This window comes from Oncorhynchus gorbuscha, linkage group LG24 (genome assembly GCF_021184085.1).
Source record: "Oncorhynchus gorbuscha isolate QuinsamMale2020 ecotype Even-year linkage group LG24, OgorEven_v1.0, whole genome shotgun sequence".
In the NCBI taxonomy this organism is placed as follows: Eukaryota; Metazoa; Chordata; class Actinopteri; order Salmoniformes; family Salmonidae; genus Oncorhynchus; species Oncorhynchus gorbuscha.
Genome location: NC_060196.1, coordinates 58546088 through 58564387, shown reverse-complemented (window position 1 = coordinate 58564387; position 18300 = coordinate 58546088). Strand labels below are relative to the sequence as shown.

At 42.0% G+C, this 18300-nt stretch overlaps 1 protein-coding gene across 3 annotated transcripts in view; it reads right to left on the bottom strand.

Annotated features, from left to right (window-relative positions):
- LOC124013436 (gamma-aminobutyric acid type B receptor subunit 1-like) overlaps window positions 1–18300 on the bottom strand; it is a 247874-nt gene that overhangs the window by 35184 nt on the left and 194390 nt on the right. For all 3 annotated transcript variants that reach the window (XM_046327784.1, XM_046327782.1, XM_046327783.1), the window contains one exon: window positions 6604–6732. In XM_046327784.1, the coding sequence (XP_046183740.1) occupies window positions 6604–6732 (129 nt within the window). The remainder of the gene's footprint in view (window positions 1–6603; window positions 6733–18300) is intronic.

Below are 18300 nucleotides of genomic sequence, written 5' to 3'. Positions count from 1 at the left end.
CAATCAAACAATCTGTACTGAAACATCTACAGTATCACCATGGAGATAAACAATCTGTACTGAAACATCTACAGTATCACCATGGAGATAAACAATCAAACAATCTGTACTGAAACATCTACAGTATCACCATGGAGATAAACAATCTGTACTGAAACATCTACAGTATCACCATGGAGATAAACAATCAAACAATCTGTACTGAAACATCTACAGTATCACCATGGAGATAAACAATCTGTACTGAAACATCTACAGTATCACCATGGAGATAAACAATAAACAATCTGTACTGAAACATCTACAGTATCACCATGGAGATAAACAATCAAACAATCTGTACTGAAACATCTACAGTATCACCATGGAGATAAACAATCTGTACTGAAACATCTACAGTATCACCATGGAGATAAACAATCAAACAATCTGTACTGAAACATCTACAGTATCACCATGGAGATAAACAATCAAACAATCTGTACTGAAACATCTACAGTATCACCATGGAGATAAACAATCTGTACTGAAACATCTACAGTATCACCATGGAGATAAACAATCAAACAATCTGTACTGAAACATCTACAGTATCACCATGGAGATAAACAATCTGTACTGAAACATCTACAGTATCACCATGGAGATAAACAATCAAACAATCTGTACTGAAACATCTACAGTATCACCATGGAGATAAACAATCTGTACTGAAACATCTACAGTATCACCATGGAGATAAACAATCAAACAATCTGTACTGAAACATCTACAGTATCACCATGGAGATAAACAATCTGTACTGAAACATCTACAGTATCACCATGGAGATAAACAATCAAACAATCTGTACTGAAACATCTACAGTATCACCATGGAGATAAACAATCAAACAATCTGTACTGAAACATCTACAGTATCACCATGGAGATAAACAATCTGTACTGAAACATCTACAGTATCACCATGGAGATAAACAATCTGTACTGAAACATCTACAGTATCACCATGGAGATAAACAATCTGTACTGAAACATCTACAGTATCACCATGGAGATAAACAATCTGTACTGAAACATCTACAGTATCACCATGGAGATAAACAATCTGTACTGAAACATCTACAGTATCACCATGGAGATAAACAATCTGTACTGAAACATCTACAGTATCACCATGGAGATAAACAATCTGTACTGAAACATCTACAGTATCACCATGGAGATAAACAATCAAACAATCTGTACTGAAACATCTACAGTATCACCATGGAGATAAAGATAAACAATCTGTACTGAAACATCTACAGTATCACCATGGAGATAAACAATCTGTACTGAAACATCTACAGTATCACCATGGAGATAAACAATCTGTACTGAAACATCTACAGTATCACCATGGAGATAAACAATCTGTACTGAAACATCTACAGTATCACCATGGAGATAAACAATCTGTACTGAAACATCTACAGTATCACCATAGAGATAAACAATCTGTACTGAAACATCTACAGTATCACCATGGAGATAAACAATCTGTACTGAAACATCTACAGTATCACCATAGAGATAAACAATCTGTACTGAAACATCTACAGTATCACCATAGAGATAAACAATCTGTACTGAAACATCTACAGTATCACCATAGAGATAAACAATCTGTACTGAAACATCTACAGTATCACCATAGAGATAAACAATCTGTACTGAAACATCTACAGTATCACCATGGAGATAAACAATCTGTACTGAAACATCTACAGTATCACCATAGAGATAAACAATCTGTACTGAAACATCTACAGTATCACCATGGAGATAAACAATCTGTACTGAAACATCTACAGTATCACCATAGAGATAAAAATCTGAACTGAAACATCTACAGTATCACCATAGAGATAAACAATCTGTACTGAAACATCTACAGTATCACCATAGAGATAAACAATCTGTACTGAAACATCTACAGTATCACCATAGAGATAAACAATCTGTACTGAAACATCTACAGTATCACCATGGAGATAAACAATCTGTACTGAAACATCTACAGTATCACCATGGAGATAAACAATCTGTACTGAAACATCTACAGTATCACCATAGAGATAAACAATCTGTACTGAAACATCTACAGTATCACCGTGGAGATAAACAATCTGTACTGAAACATCTACAGTATCACCATAGAGATAAACAATCTGAACTGAAACATCTACAGTATCACCATAGAGATAAACAATCTGTACTGAAACATCTACAGTATCACCATAGAGATAAACAATCTGAACTGAAACATCTACAGTATCACCGTAGAGATAAACAATCTGTACTGAAACATCTACAATATCACCATAGAGATAAACAATCTGTACTGAAACATCTACAGTATCACCATAGCGATAAACAATCTGTACCGAAACATCTACAGTATCACCATGGAGATAAACAATCTGTACTGAAACATCTACAGTATCACCATGGAGATAAACAATCTGTACTGAAACATCTACAGTATCACCATAGAGATAAACAATCTGTACTGAAACATCTACAGTATCACCATAGAGATAAACAATCTGTACTGAGACATCTACAGTATCACCATAGAGATAAACAATCTGCACTGAAACATCTACAGTATCACCGTGGAGATAAACAATCTGTACTGAAACATCTACAGTATCACCATAGAGATAAACAATCTGTACTGAAACATCTACAGTATCACCATGGAGATAAACAATCAAACAATCTGTACTGAAACATCTACAGTATCACCATGGAGATAAACAATCAAACAATCTGTACTGAAACATCTACAGTATCACCATGGAGATAAACAATCTGTACTGAAACATCTACAGTATCACCATGGAGATAAACAATCTGTACTGAAACATCTACAGTATCGCCATGGAGATAAACAATCAAACAATCTGTACTGAAACATCTACAGTATCACCATGGAGATAAACAATCAAACAATCTGTACTGAAACATCTACAGTATCACCATGGAGATAAACAATCTGTACTGAAACATCTACAGTATCACCATGGAGATAAACAATCAAACAATCTGTACTGAAACATCTACAGTATCACCATGGAGATAAACAATCTGTACTGAAACATCTACAGTATCGCCATGGAGATAAACAATCAAACAATCTGTACTGAAACATCTACAGTATCACCATGGAGATAAACAATCAAACAATCTGTACTGAAACATCTACAGTATCACCATGGAGATAAACAATCTGTACTGAAACATCTACAGTATCACCATGGAGATAAACAATCAAACAATCTGTACTGAAACATCTACAGTATCACCATGGAGATAAACAATCTGTACTGAAACATCTACAGTATCACCATGGAGATAAACAATCAAACAATCTGTACTGAAACATCTACAGTATCACCATGGAGATAAACAATCAAACAATCTGTACTGAAACATCTACAGTATCACCATGGAGATAAACAATCTGTACTGAAACATCTACAGTATCACCATGGAGATAAACAATCAAACAATCTGTACTGAAACATCTACAGTATCACCATGGAGATAAACAATCAAACAATCTGTACTGAAACATCTACAGTATCACCATGGAGATAAACAATCTGTACTGAAACATCTACAGTATCACCATGGAGATAAACAATCAAACAATCTGTACTGAAACATCTACAGTATCACCATGGAGATAAACAATCTGTACTGAAACATCTACAGTATCACCATGGAGATAAACAATCAAACAATCTGTACTGAAACATCTACAGTATCACCATGGAGATAAACAATCTGTACTGAAACATCTACAGTATCACCATGGAGATAAACAATCAAACAATCTGTACTGAAACATCTACAGTATCACCATGGAGATAAACAATCTGTACTGAAACATCTACAGTATCACCATGGAGATAAACAATCAAACAATCTGTACTGAAACATCTACAGTATCACCATGGAGATAAACAATCAAACAATCTGTACTGAAACATCTACAGTATCACCATGGAGATAAACAATCTGTACTGAAACATCTACAGTATCACCATGGAGATAAACAATCAAACAATCTGTACTGAAACATCTACAGTATCACCATGGAGATAAACAATCTGTACTGAAACATCTACAGTATCACCATGGAGATAAACAATCAAACAATCTGTACTGAAACATCTACAGTATCACCATGGAGATAAACAATCAAACAATCTGTACTGAAACATCTACAGTATCACCATGGAGATAAACAATCTGTACTGAAACATCTACAGTATCACCATGGAGATAAACAATCAAACAATCTGTACTGAAACATCTACAGTATCACCATGGAGATAAACAATCTGTACTGAAACATCTACAGTATCACCATGGAGATAAACAATCAAACAATCTGTACTGAAACATCTACAGTATCACCATGGAGATAAACAATCTGTACTGAAACATCTACAGTATCACCATGGAGATAAACAATCAAACTACAGTATCACCATGGAGATAAACAACAATCTGTACTGAAACATCTACAGTATCACCATGGAGATAAACAATCAAACAATCTGTACTGAAACATCTACAGTATCACCATGGAGATAAACAATCAAACAATCTGTACTGAAACATCTACAGTATCACCATGGAGATAAACAATCTGTACTGAAACATCTACAGTATCACCATGGAGATAAACAATCAAACAATCTGTACTGAAACATCTACAGTATCACCATGGAGATAAACAATCTGTACTGAAACATCTACAGTATCACCATGGAGATAAACAATCAAACAATCTGTACTGAAACATCTACAGTATCACCATGGAGATAAACAATCTGTACTGAAACATCTACAGTATCACCATGGAGATAAACAATCAAACAATCTGTACTGAAACATCTACAGTATCACCATGGAGATAAACAATCAAACAATCTGTACTGAAACATCTACAGTATCACCATGGAGATAAACAATCTGTACTGAAACATCTACAGTATCACCATGGAGATAAACAATCAAACAATCTGTACTGAAACATCTACAGTATCACCATGGAGATAAACAATCTGTACTGAAACATCTACAGTATCACCATGGAGATAAACCATCTGTACTGAAACATCTACAGTACATCAGAAACATACAATGAATTGACCTGTTGCTCACCGGTACGGAGTACCAGCACTTTGACTTTTCTACTATAGAATATAATCCCCAAAATGTTAACACCGGCACAGTAGCAGACATACTGTAGTTACTGACTGAAGTTGCTATGGTAACACAGAGGCATACTGTAGTTACTGACTGAAGTTGCTATGGTAACACAGAGGCATACTGTAGTTACTGACTGAAGTTGCTATGGTAACACAGAGACATACTGTAGTTACTGACTGAAGCTGCTATGGTAACACAGAGACATACTGTAGTTACTGACTGAAGCTGCTATGGTAACACAGAGACATACTGTAGTTACTGACTGAAGCTGCTATGGTAACACAGAGACATGCTGTAGTTACTGACTGAAGTTGCTATGGTAACACAGAGACATACTGTAGTTACTGACTGAAGTTGCTATGGTAACACAGAGGCATACTGTAGTTACTGACTGAAGTTGCTATGGTAACACAGAGGCATACTGTAGTTACTGACTGAAGCTGCTATGGTAACACAGAGACATACTGTAGTTACTGACTGAAGCTGCTATGGTAACACAGAGACATACTGTAGTTACTGACTGAAGCTGCTATGGTAACACAGAGACATACTGTAGTTACTGACTGAAGCTGCTATGGTAACACAGAGACATACTGTAGTTACTGAGAGAAGTTGCTATGGTAACACAGAGGCATACTGTAGTTACTGACTGAAGTTGCTATGGTAACACAGAGGCATACTGTAGTTACTGACTGAAGTTGCTATGGTAACACAGAGACATACTGTAGTTACTGACTGAAGCTGCTATGGTAACACAGAGACATACTGTAGTTACTGACTGAAGCTGCTATGGTAACACAGAGACATACTGTAGTTACTGACTGAAGCTGCTATGGTAACACAGAGACATGCTGTAGTTACTGACTGAAGTTGCTATGGTAACACAGAGACATACTGTAGTTACTGACTGAAGTTGCTATGGTAACACAGAGGCATACTGTAGTTACTGACTGAAGTTGCTATGGTAACACAGAGGCATACTGTAGTTACTGACTGAAGCTGCTATGGTAACACAGAGACATACTGTAGTTACTGACTGAAGCTGCTATGGTAACACAGAGACATACTGTAGTTACTGACTGAAGCTGCTATGGTAACACAGAGACATACTGTAGTTACTGACTGAAGCTGCTATGGTAACACAGAGACATACTGTAGTTACTGAGAGAAGTTGCTATGGTAACACAGAGGCATACTGTAGTTACTGACTGAAGTTGCTATGGTAACACAGAGGCATACTGTAGTTACTGACTGAAGTTGCTATGGTAACACAGAGACATACTGTAGTTACTGACTGAAGCTGCTATGGTAACACAGAGACATATTCTACCTTGGGGACGAAGAGCACCACCAGGGTGATGTAGACGGAGAAGACGATGGCCAGGGAGGCGAAGGCAAATGAGGCGTCCTGCTGCGACGACAAGATCATGGTGACGGGAGCCGTGATCATACACAACACCTGTAGGGATGAGGGGGAGAGACAGACAGATCATGGTGATGGGAGCCGTGATCATACAAAACACCTGTAGGGAGGAGGGGGAGAGAGGGGGTTGGCAGAAGAGGGGGAGATGGGGTAGGGGGAAAGATAGAGGGGTGAGACAGAGGAGGGGGTAGAAGGAGAGAGACAAATAGAGAGAAAGAGAGAGGACGGCAGAGGAAGAGGAGAGAGACAAATAGAGAGAAAGAGAGATGTGGAATAGTGGGAGAGAGAGAGAGAGAGAGAGAGAGGAGAGAGAGAGAGAGAGAGAGAGAGAGAGAGAGAGAGAGAGAGAGAGAGAGAGAGAGAGAGAGAGAGAGAGAGAGAGAGAGAGAGAGAGAGAGAGAGAGAGAGAGTGTTTAATAGTGGGAGAGAGAGAGATGTTTAATAGTGGGAGAGAGAGAGAGAGAGAGAGAGAGAGAGAGAGAGAGAGAGAGAGAGAGAGAGAGAGAGAGAGAGAGAGAGAGAGTGAAAGAAAGAGAGAGAGAGATGTGGAATAGTGGGAGAGAGAGAGAGAGAGAGGTGTTTAATAGTGGGAGAGAGAGAGAGATGTGTAATAGTGGGAGAGAGAGAGAGATGTGGAATAGTGGGTGGGAGAGAGAGAGAAAGATGTGGAACAGTGGGTGGGAGAGAGAGAGATGTGGAATAGTGGGTGGGAGAGATAGAGAGAGGTGTGGAATAGTGGGTGGGAGAGAGAGAGATGTGGAATAGTGGGTGGGAGAGAGAGAGAGATGTGGAATAGTGGGTGGGAGAGAGAGGTGTGGAATAGTGGGTGGGAGAGAGAGAGATATGTGGAATAGTGGGTGGGAGAGAGAGAGAGAGGTGTGGAATAGTGGGTGGGAGAGAGAGAGAGATATGTGGAATAGTGGGTGGGAGAGAGAGAGAGGTGTGGAATAGTGGGTGGGAGAGAGAGATGTGGAATAGTGAGTGGGAGAGAGAGAGGTGTGGAATAGTGGGTGGGAGAGAGAGGGGTGTGTAATAGTGGGTGAGAGAGAGAAAGAGAGAGATGTGGAATAGTGGGTGGGAGAGAGAGGTGTGGAATAGTGGGTGGGAGAGAGAGAGAGATGTGGAATAGTGGGTGAGAGAGAGAGAGAGAGAGAGAGAGAGAGAGAGAGAGAGAGAGAGAGAGAGAGAGAGAGAGAGAGAGAGAGAGAGAGAAATGTGGAATAGTGGGTGGGAGAGAGAGAGATGTGGAATAGTGGGTGGGAGGGAGAGATGTGGAATAGTGGGTGGGAGAGAGGGAGGTGTGGAATAGTGGGTGGGAGAGGGAGAGAGATGTGGAATTGTGGGTGGGAGAGAGAGAGAGAGAGGTGTGGAATAGTGGGTGGGAGAGAGAGATGTGGAATAGTGGGTGGGAGAGAGAGAGGTGTGGAATAGTGTGGGGAGGAGAGAGAGAGAGAGAGAGAGAGAGAGAGAGAGAGAGAGAGAGAGAGAGAGAGAGAGAGAGAGAGAGAGAGAGAGAGAGAGATGTGGAATAGTGGATGGGAGAGAGCGAGAGAGAGAGAGAGAGAGATGTGGAATAGTGTGTGGGAGAGAGAGAGATGTGGAATAGTGGGTGTGAGAGAGAGAGGTGTGGAATAGTGGGTGGGAGAGAGAGAGAGGTGTGGAATAGTGGGTGGGTAGGAGAGGTGTGTAATAGTGGGTGAGAGAGAGAGAGAGGTGTGTAATAGTGGGTGAGAGAGAGAGAGGTGTGGAATAGTGGGTGGGAGAGAGAGATGTGTAATAGTGGGAGAGAGACCGAGGGGGGGGGATGAGAGAGGACAGAGAGGGAGGTTAGAGATCCATATGTATTGACCAACAATCAGTCATCTCTCCTCCAAAACCTGCAAAGACATATCTGATATTGGTATAAAGCTTAAATTCTTGTTCATCTAAGAGCACTGTCCAATTTACAGTAGCTATTACAGTGAAATAATACCATGATATTGTTTGAGGAGAGTGCACAGTTTTGAACATGAAAAGTTATTAATGAACAAATTAGGCACATTTGGGCAGACTTGATAGAACATTTTGAACAGAAATGCAATGGTTCATTGGATCAGTATAAACTTTGCACATACCCCGCTGCCATCTAGTGGCCAAAATGTGAATTGCACCTGGGCTGGAATAATACATTATGGCCTTTCTCTTGCATTCCAAAGGTGACGGTACAAAAAAAATATATATATTTTTTCTTTGCATTATCTTTTACCAGATCTAATGTGATGAGCAAGAGGCTGTAAGTAACAAGAACATTTCCCAGGACATAGACATAGGTCCACAGACGATGCAATCTCAACCACACTGCACACTGCCCTAACCCACCTGGACAAGAGGAATACCTATGTGAGAATGCTGTTCATCGACTACAGCTCGGCATTCAACACCATAGTACCCTCCAAGCTCGTCATCAAGCTCGAGACCCTGGGTCTCGACCCCGCCCTGTGCAACTGGGTACTGGACTTCCTGACGGGCCGCCCCCAGGTGGTGAGGGTAGGCAACAACATCTCCTCCCCGCTGATCCTCAACACGGGGGCCCCACAAGGGTGCGTTCTGAGCCCTCTCCTGTACTCCCTGTTCACCCACGACTGCGTGGCCACGCACGCCTCCAACTCAATCATCAAGTTTGCGGACGACACAACAGTGGTAGGCTTGATTACCAACAACGACGAGACGGCCTACAGGGAGGAGGTGAGGGCCCTCGGAGTGTGGTGTCAGGAAAATAACCTCACACTCAACGTCAACAAAACTAAGGAGATGATTGTGGACTTCAGGAAACAGCAGAGGGAACACCCCCTATCCACATCGATGGAACAGTAGTGGAGAGGGTAGCTAGTTTTAAGTTCCTCGGCATACACATCACAGACAAACTGAATTGGTCCACTCACACTGACAGCGTCGTGAAGAAGGCGCAGCAGCGCCTATTCAACCTCAGGAGGCTGAAGAAATTCGGCTTGTCACCAAAAGCACTCACAAACTTCTACAGATGCACAATCGAGAGCATCCTGGCGGGCTGTATCACCGCCTGGTACGGCAACTGCTCCGCCCTCAACCGTAAGGCTCTCCAGAGGGTAGTGAGGACTGCACAACGCATCACCGGGGGCAAACTACCTGCCCTCCAGGACACCTACACCACCCGTTGTTACAGGAAGGCCATAAAGATCATCAAGGACATCAACCACCCGAACCACTGCCTGTTCACCCCGCTATCATCCAGAAGGCGAGGTCAGTACAGGTGCATCAAAGCTGGGACCGAGAGACTGAAAAACAGCTTCTATCTCAAGGCCATCAGACTGTTAAACAGCCACCACTAACACTGAGTGGCTGCTGCCAACACACTGTCATTGACACTGACCCAACTCCAGCCATTTTAATAATGGGAATTGATGGGAAATGATGTAAATATATCACTAGCCACTTTAAACAATGCTACCTTATATAATGTTACTTACCCTACATTATTCATCTCATATGCATATGTATATACTGTACTCTACATCATCGACTGCATCCTTATGTAATACATGTATCACTAGCCACTTTAACTATGCCACTTTGTTTACTTTGTCTACACACTCATCTCATATGTATATACTGTACTCGATACCATCTACTGTATGCTGCTCTGTACCATCACTCATTCATATATCCTTATGTACATGTTCCTTATCCCCTTACACTGTGTATAAGACAGTCGTTTTGGAATTGTTAGTTAGATTACTTGTTGGTTATCACTGCATTGTCGGAACTAGAAGCACAAGCATTTCGCTACACTCGCATTAACATCTGCTAACCATGTGTATGTGACAACTAAAATTTGATTTGATTTATTGGCAGAAAGCTTCCATTCTTGTAAATCTAACTACACTGTCCAATTTACAGTAGCTATTGCAGTGAAAGTATAACATGCTAATGTTTGAGGAGGGTGCACAGTTATCAACTTGAAAAGTTAATAATAAACCATTTAGGCAAATTTGGCAATCTTGATACAGCATTTTTAACAAATGCAATGATTCATTGGATCAGTCTAAGACTCATGTTTTTTTATTTTAATGATCTTTTACCAGATCTATTGTGTTTTATTCTCCTATATTCCTTTCACATTTACACAAACTTCAAAGTGTTTCCTTTCAAATGGTACCAATAAAATGCATATCCTTGGTTCAGGGCCTGAGCTACAGGCAGTTAGATTTGGCGAAAAAAAATTAAAAAGGGGGCGATCAATTAAAAGAGTATTTATTTTTAACCAGGCTGGCAAAAATAATAAAAAGACCCCGCAATCAAACTGAGGCGGTATTTTTCTCTGTTGTGTCATTAATCACAGCGGACAGGTCACATAGGAAAAGGACGATTATCTCAGGGGCACATATTCAATCCACAGCTATAAGGTGCATCTCAAACAGCACCCTATAGAGTACCACAGTATGAGTCATAATACCCATAAAACCTAGCTCTCAAATGGCACCCTATAGAGTACCACAGCATGAGTCATAATACCCATAAAACCTAGCTCTCAAACGGCACCCTATAGAGTACCACAGTATGAGTCATAATACCCATAAAACCTAGCTCTCAAATGGCGATTTTTAGAAACACTTAAAATAAGGGCTTTGTATCGTGTAGGCTCAACCTGGCGTGACATTTTGATAACCGTGTAAATCTCTCTAGGACGAGGTGACTTTTATCAATATATTCGCATGTTTTCGCCCGTCAGTTTAAACTAGGATTGGTGTCCGTCCATCGTATCTGCTGATGTCACACTTCCACATATGTGGTGGAAGGTGTCAGAGCTACAGCGATGTTTATCAGACCAGGAGAGATTCCATCTACCGTGGAAGGTGTCAGAGCTACAGCGATGTTTATCAGACCAGGAGAGATTCCATCTACCGTGGAAGGTGTCAGAGCTACAGCGATGTTTATCAGACCAGGAGAGATCCCATCTCAGGTGGAAGGTGTCAGAGCTACAGCGATGTTTATCAGACCAGGAGAGATCCCATCTCAGGTGGAAGGTGTCAGAGCTACAGCGATGTTTATCAGACCAGGAGAGATCCCATCTCAGGTGGAAGGTGTCAGAGCTACAGCGATGTTTATCAGACCAGGAGAGATCCCATCTCAGGTGGAAGGTGTCAGAGCTACAGCGATGTTTATCAGACCAGGAGAGATCCCATCTCAGGTAGGTGTCAGAGCTACAGCGATGTTTATCAGACCAGGAGAGATCCCATCTACCGTGGAAGGTGTCAGAGCTAGGAGCAGTGTTTATCAGACCAGGAGAGATCCCATCTACCGTTGAAGGTGTCAGAGCTAGGAGCAGTGTGTATCAGACCAGGAGAGATCCCATCTCAGGTAGAAGGTGTCAGAGCTAGGAGCAGTGTTTATCAGACCAGGAGAGATCCCATCTACCGTGGAAGGTGTCAGAGCTAGGAGCAGTGTTTATCAGACCAGGAGAGATCCCGGATATCGGTCTTCTTTGTCTGTAGCGTCCGAACGGTTTGAACGATGGCGTCTCTACAACCCCAACAAGCATCTTGAGACTCGTCGGTACATCCGATCGGCCAACTTCTGTCTGTAGTAGCCGAACAGTTTGGGCTGCACACTAGCATGACCCTCTGTGGAAAGGTGAGACTCATGAACACGTACCTCTTGGTTCTTTTGGACGCCCACAGGACTCACAGGACTCGTCTGATGATACATGTTGAAAAATATTCTCAAAAAACGTATCCTGATCTGTTATATATAGGAGAGACACTTCAGAACAAACTTTATTTTGATGTTGGGAGGGGAAGAGGGGCTATCTTTTGTTTCATGTAGTAAATCTGTTATTCAATGCACTTGTATGAGCTACTAGCAGTAAGGCTAAATACAATGTTTCATCAAATAAATGGTCCAGATTGATGTTGAGAGGGATTCATCCAGTATGGTCCAGATTGATGTTGAGAGGGATTCATCCAGTATGGTCCAGATGGATGTTGAGAGGGATTCACCCAGTATGGTCCAGATTGATGTTGAGAGGGATTCACCCAGTATGGTCTAGATTGATGTTGAGAGGGATTCACCCAGTATGGTCTAGATTGATGTTGAGAGGGATTCATCCAGTATGGTCCAGATGGATGTTGAGAGGGATTCACCCAGTATGGTCCAGATGGATGTAGAGAGGGATTCAGTAAGGCCAAATAATATTGTTCATCACAGAAATGTTCTTAGATATCTTGATACTTCTTAAAATGTATATTCAAACAGCCCGGTGTAGAGAGAGAGAGAGGGAGAGAGAGAGAGAGAGAGAGGAGGAGAGAGAGAGAGAGAGAGGGAGAGAGAGAGAGAGAGAGAGAGAGAGAGAGAGAGAGAGAGAGAGAGAGAGAGAGAGAGAGAGAAGAGAGAGAGAGAGAGAGAGAGAGAGAGAGAGAGGGAGAGAGAGAGAGAGAGAGAGAGAGAGAGAGAGAGAGAGAGAGAGAGAGAGAGAGAGAGAGAGAGAGAGAGAGAGAGAGAGAGAGAGAGAGAGAGAGAGAGAGAGAGAGAGAGAGAGAGAGAGAGAGAGAGAGAGAGAGAGAGAGAGAGAGAGAGAGAGAGAGAGAGAGAGAGAGAGAGAGAGAGGGAAGAGAGAGAGAGAGGGGGAAGAGAGAGAGAGAAAGAGAGACAGAGAGGGGAAGAGAGAGGGCCTGAGAGAGAGAGAGAGAGAGAGAGAGAGAGAGGGAGAGAGAGAGAGAGAGAGAGAGAGAGAGAGAGAGAGAGAGAGAGAGAGAGAGAGAGAGAGAGAGAGGAGAGAGAGAGAGAGAGAGAGAGAGAGAGAGAGAGAGAGAGAGAGAGAGAGAGAGAGGGGAAGAGAGAGAGAGAGAAGAGAGAGAGAGAAAGAGAGACAGAGAGGGGAGAGAGAGAGGGCTTGAGAGAGAGAGAGAGAGAGAGAGAGAGAGAGAGAGAGAGAGAGAGAGAGAGAGAGAGAGAGAGAGAGAGAGAGAGAGAGAGAGAGAGAGAGAGAGAGAGAGAGAGAGAGAGAGAGAGAGAGAGAGAGAGAGAGAGAGAGAGAGAGAGAGGAGAGAGAGAGAGGGCTTGAGAGAGAGGAGAGAGAGAGAGAGAGAGAGAGAGAGAGGAGAGAGAGAGACAGAGAGAGAGAGAGAGAGAGAGAGAGAGAGAGAGAGAGAGAGAGAGAGAGAGAGAGAGAGAGAGAGAGAGAGAGAGAGAGAGAGAGAGGAGGAAGAGAGAGAGAGAGAGGAGGAAGAGAGAGAGAGAGAGAAGAGAGAGAGAGAGAGAAAGGAGGGGTTAGAGAGAGAGAGAAAGGAGGGGTTAGAGAGAGAGAGAGGGAAAGGAAAGAGAGGAGAAACAGGAAAGTGTGCATAGAAATCAACACATGTAAGTTCTCTCTCCAGAGCCAATTTGCAATTCTCTCAGTCAGCTTGAGTTTAAATTGGCTTCAATGCATAGAGATGAATTAAAATACAACCATGGAAATTGGGAAATGGGAAATCTGCCATAGTGGGGACAACACTCTTGATTAAAATGCTGTGTGACCGCCGCAGCACAGCAGCAGAGACTGTGGAGATGTTTTATTTTGTATTTCCAGACTCAATACCAAACCGTGAAAGAGCACGTTTCGTCATCCAGATTACCACACTGACCAGGAGTCTCAATTTGTGAACCTTGGATGCAGAGACATTTTAAAGGGTTCAATGCAGCCCTTTTTATATCAATATTAAAAAATTATTTCTTACCTAATTATCGTCACTCCAGAGAAGCCGAGGGCAGAGCAAAGGGAAACAACTACTTCTTGGTCTCAGAGAGATTGAAACGCTACAAACGCACACCGCTAACTAGCTAGCCAATTTACTCCAGTTCCACACACACACTGCAGGCCTGACAAGTGGATGTTATTCCCCTGATGAAGAAGGGACGTACTTCTCTGCTGCCTCTCCTCTGTTTTCCGGTCCACATTCAGATGGCAGATACTGTAGATCCCCATGTCCACAGCCCATATAGCCAAAACACACACACACACACACACACACACACACACACACACACACACACACACACACACACACACACACACACACACACACACACACACACACACACACACACACACACACACACACACACACACACACACACACACACACACACACACACACACACACACACACACACTGTTTTCTGGGCCACAATTAGATGGAAGATACTGTAGATCCTATAGAGACCGGTGGCTGTGTAGTCATTTAGGACGGACCTCATGCTGAAAGCACCACTGGCCAAGATCCTCATTAGGGGTGAGAGGTACAGTAGGGTTGGAGGTGAGCAGAGCCACAGAAGACCACGGAAGTCAGAGAGCCAGGCATCGGTAGAGAATTAAATGAAGGAGGGGAGGGAGGGAGATAAGAGAGAGAACAATGGAGACTGAGAATGAACTGACACAGAGTGGAGAGAGATAGTCAGATTAGACTGACACACAGATCAGATTAGACTGACACACAGATCAGATTAGACTGACACACAGATCAGATTAGACTGACACACAGATCAGATTAGACTGACACACAGATCAGATTAGACTGACACACAGATCAGATTAGACTGACACACAGATCAGATTAGACTGACACACAGATCAGATTAGACTGACACACAGATCAGATTATACTGACACACAGATCAGATTATACTGACACACAGATCAGCCCAGCTGTGAAGGATTTGGACAAACAGACAAACACTCTTACTGACACTGCCCAAAGAATCTCTCGCTCTCTCTCTCTCTCTGTCTCTCTCTCTCTCTCTCTCTCTCTCTCTCTCTCTCTCTCTGTCTCTGTCTCTCTCTCTCTGTCTCTCTCTCTCTCTCTCTCTCTCTCTCTCTCTCTCTCTGTCTCTGTCTTCTCTCGCTCTCTCTCTCTCTCTCTCTGTCTCTGTCTTCTCTCACTCTCTCTGTCTCTCTGTCTCTCTCTCTCTCTGTCTCTGTCTTCTCTCACTCTCTCTGTCTCTCTCTCTGTCTCTCTCTCTCTGTCTCTCTCTCTGTCTCTCTCTCTGTCTCTGTCTTCTCTCGCTCTCTCTCTCTCTCTCTCTCTCTCTCTCTCTGTCTCTCTCTCTCTCTCTCTCTCTCTGTCTCTCTCTCTGTCTCTCTCTCTGTCTCTGTCTTCTCTCTCTCTCTCTCTCTCTTTCTCTCTCTCTCTTCCTCCTTCTCTCGCTTTCTCTCTCTCTGTCTGTCTCTCTCTCTCTCTCTCTCTTTATCTCGGTCTCAATTCAAAGGGCTTTATTGACATGGGAAATATATGTTTACATTGCCAAAGCATGTGAAATAGGTAATAAACAAAAGTGAAATAAACAATGAAAAAATTATTTTGCCAATTTTAACCGCACACTTGTTGTTTGTGTATATGAATTTTCTAACGTCATATGCTAATGCCAAACTGAGTCAAAAGCTTTTTAGAAATCAACATAAAAACACTTTGCCTTTGTTTGTTTGCCAATTAGGGTGTGCAGGGAAAAAACTCGGTCTGTCGTACGGTAATTTGGTAAAAAGCCAATTTGACATTTGCTCAGTACATTGTTTTCACTGAGGAAATGTACAAGTCTGCTATTAATGATAATGTAGAGGATTTTCCCAAGGTTGCTGTTGACGCAAATCCCACGGTAGTTATGGAGGTCAGATTTGTCTCCACTTTTGTGGATTGGGGTACTTGGGTCCAAATATTGGGGAAGATGCCAGAGCTGAGGATGATGTTAAAGAGTTTAAGTATAGCCACTGGAATGTGTGGTCTGTATATTTTATCATTTAATTTAGGATACCATCAACACCACAGACTTTTTGGGGGTTGGAGGGTTTGTATTTTGTCCTGTAGTTCATTCAATATAATTGGATAATCCAGTGGGTTCTGGTCGTCTTTAATAGTTGATTCTAAAATGTGTATTTGATCATGTATATGTTTTTGCTGTTTGTTCGTTGTTATAGAGCCAGAAAGATTGGAGAAGTGGTTTATCCACACATCTCTGTTTTGGATAGATAATTCTTCGTGTTGTTGTTTGTTTAGTGTTTTCCAATTGTCCCAGAAGAGGTTAGAGTCTATGGATTCTTCAATAACATTGAGTTGATTTCTGACATGCTGTTCCATCTTTTACCGTAGAGTATTTCTGTATTGTTTTAGTGATTCACCATAGTGAAGGCGTAGACTCAGGTTTTCCGGGTCTCTATGTTTTTGGTTGGACAGGTTTCTCAATTTCTTTCTTAGATTTTCGCATTCTTCATCAAACCATTTGTCATTGTTGTTAATTTTAGTGTGGTAGTGTACTGTAGTGTGGTAGTGTACTGTAGTGTGGTAGTGTACTGTAGTGTGGTAGTGTACTGTAGTGTGGTAGTGTACTGTAGTGTGGTAGTGTACTGTAGTGTGGTAGTGTACTATAGTGTGGTAGTGTACTGTAGTGTGGTAGTGTACTATAGTGTGTTATTATACTGTAGTGTGGTAGTGTACTGTAGTGTGGTAATACTGTAGTGTGGTAATACTGTAGTGTGGTAGTGTACTGTAGTGTGGTAGTGTACTGTAGTGTGATAGTGTACTGTAGTGTGGTAGTGTACTGTAGTGTGGTAATACTGTAGTGTGGTAATACTGTAGTGTGGTAGTGTACTATAGTGTGGTAGTGTAGTAGTGTGATAGTGTACTGTAGTGTGGTAGTGTACTGTAGTGTGGTAGTGTACTATAGTGTGGTAGTGTAGTAGTGTGATAGTGTACTGTAGTGTGATAGTGTACTGTAGTGTGGTAGTGTACTGTAGTGTGGTAATACTGTAGTGTGGTAGTGTACTGTAGTGTGGTAGTGTACTGTAGTGTGGTAGTGTACTGTAGTGTGGTAGTGTACTGTAGTGTGGTAGTGTACTATAGTGTGGTAGTGTACTATAGTGTGGTAGTGTACTGTAGTGTGGTAGTGTACTATAGTGTGGTAGTGTACTATAGTGTGGTAGTGTACTGTAGTGTGGTAGTGTACTGTAGTGTGGTAGTGTACTGTAGTGTGATAGTGTACTGTAGTGTGGTAGTGTACTGTAGTGTGGTAGTGTACTGTAGTGTGATAGTGTACTGTAGTGTGGTACTGTAGTGTGGTAGTGTACTGTAGTGTGGTAGTGTACTATAGTGTGGTGGTGTACTGTAGTGTGGTAGTGTACTGTAGTGTGGTAGTGTACTGTAGTGTGATAGTGTACTGTAGTGTGGTAGTGTACTATAGTGTGGTAGTGTACTGTAGTGTGGTAATACTGTAGTGTGATAGTGTACTGTAGTGTGGTAGTGTACTGTAGTGTGATAGTGTACTGTAGTGTGGTAGTGTACTATAGTGTGGTAGTGTACTATAGTGTGGTAGTGTACTGTAGTGTGATAGTGTACTGTAGTGTGATAGTGTACTGTAGTGTGGTACTGTAGTGTGGTAGTGTACTGTAGTGTGGTAGTGTACTATAGTGTGGTAGTGTACTGTAGTGTGATAGTGTACTGTAGTGTGGTAGTGTACTATAGTGTGGTAGTGTACTGTAGTGTGATAGTGTACTGTAGTGTGATAGTGTACTGTAGTGTGGTACTGTAGTGTGGTAGTGTACTATAGTGTGGTAGTGTACTA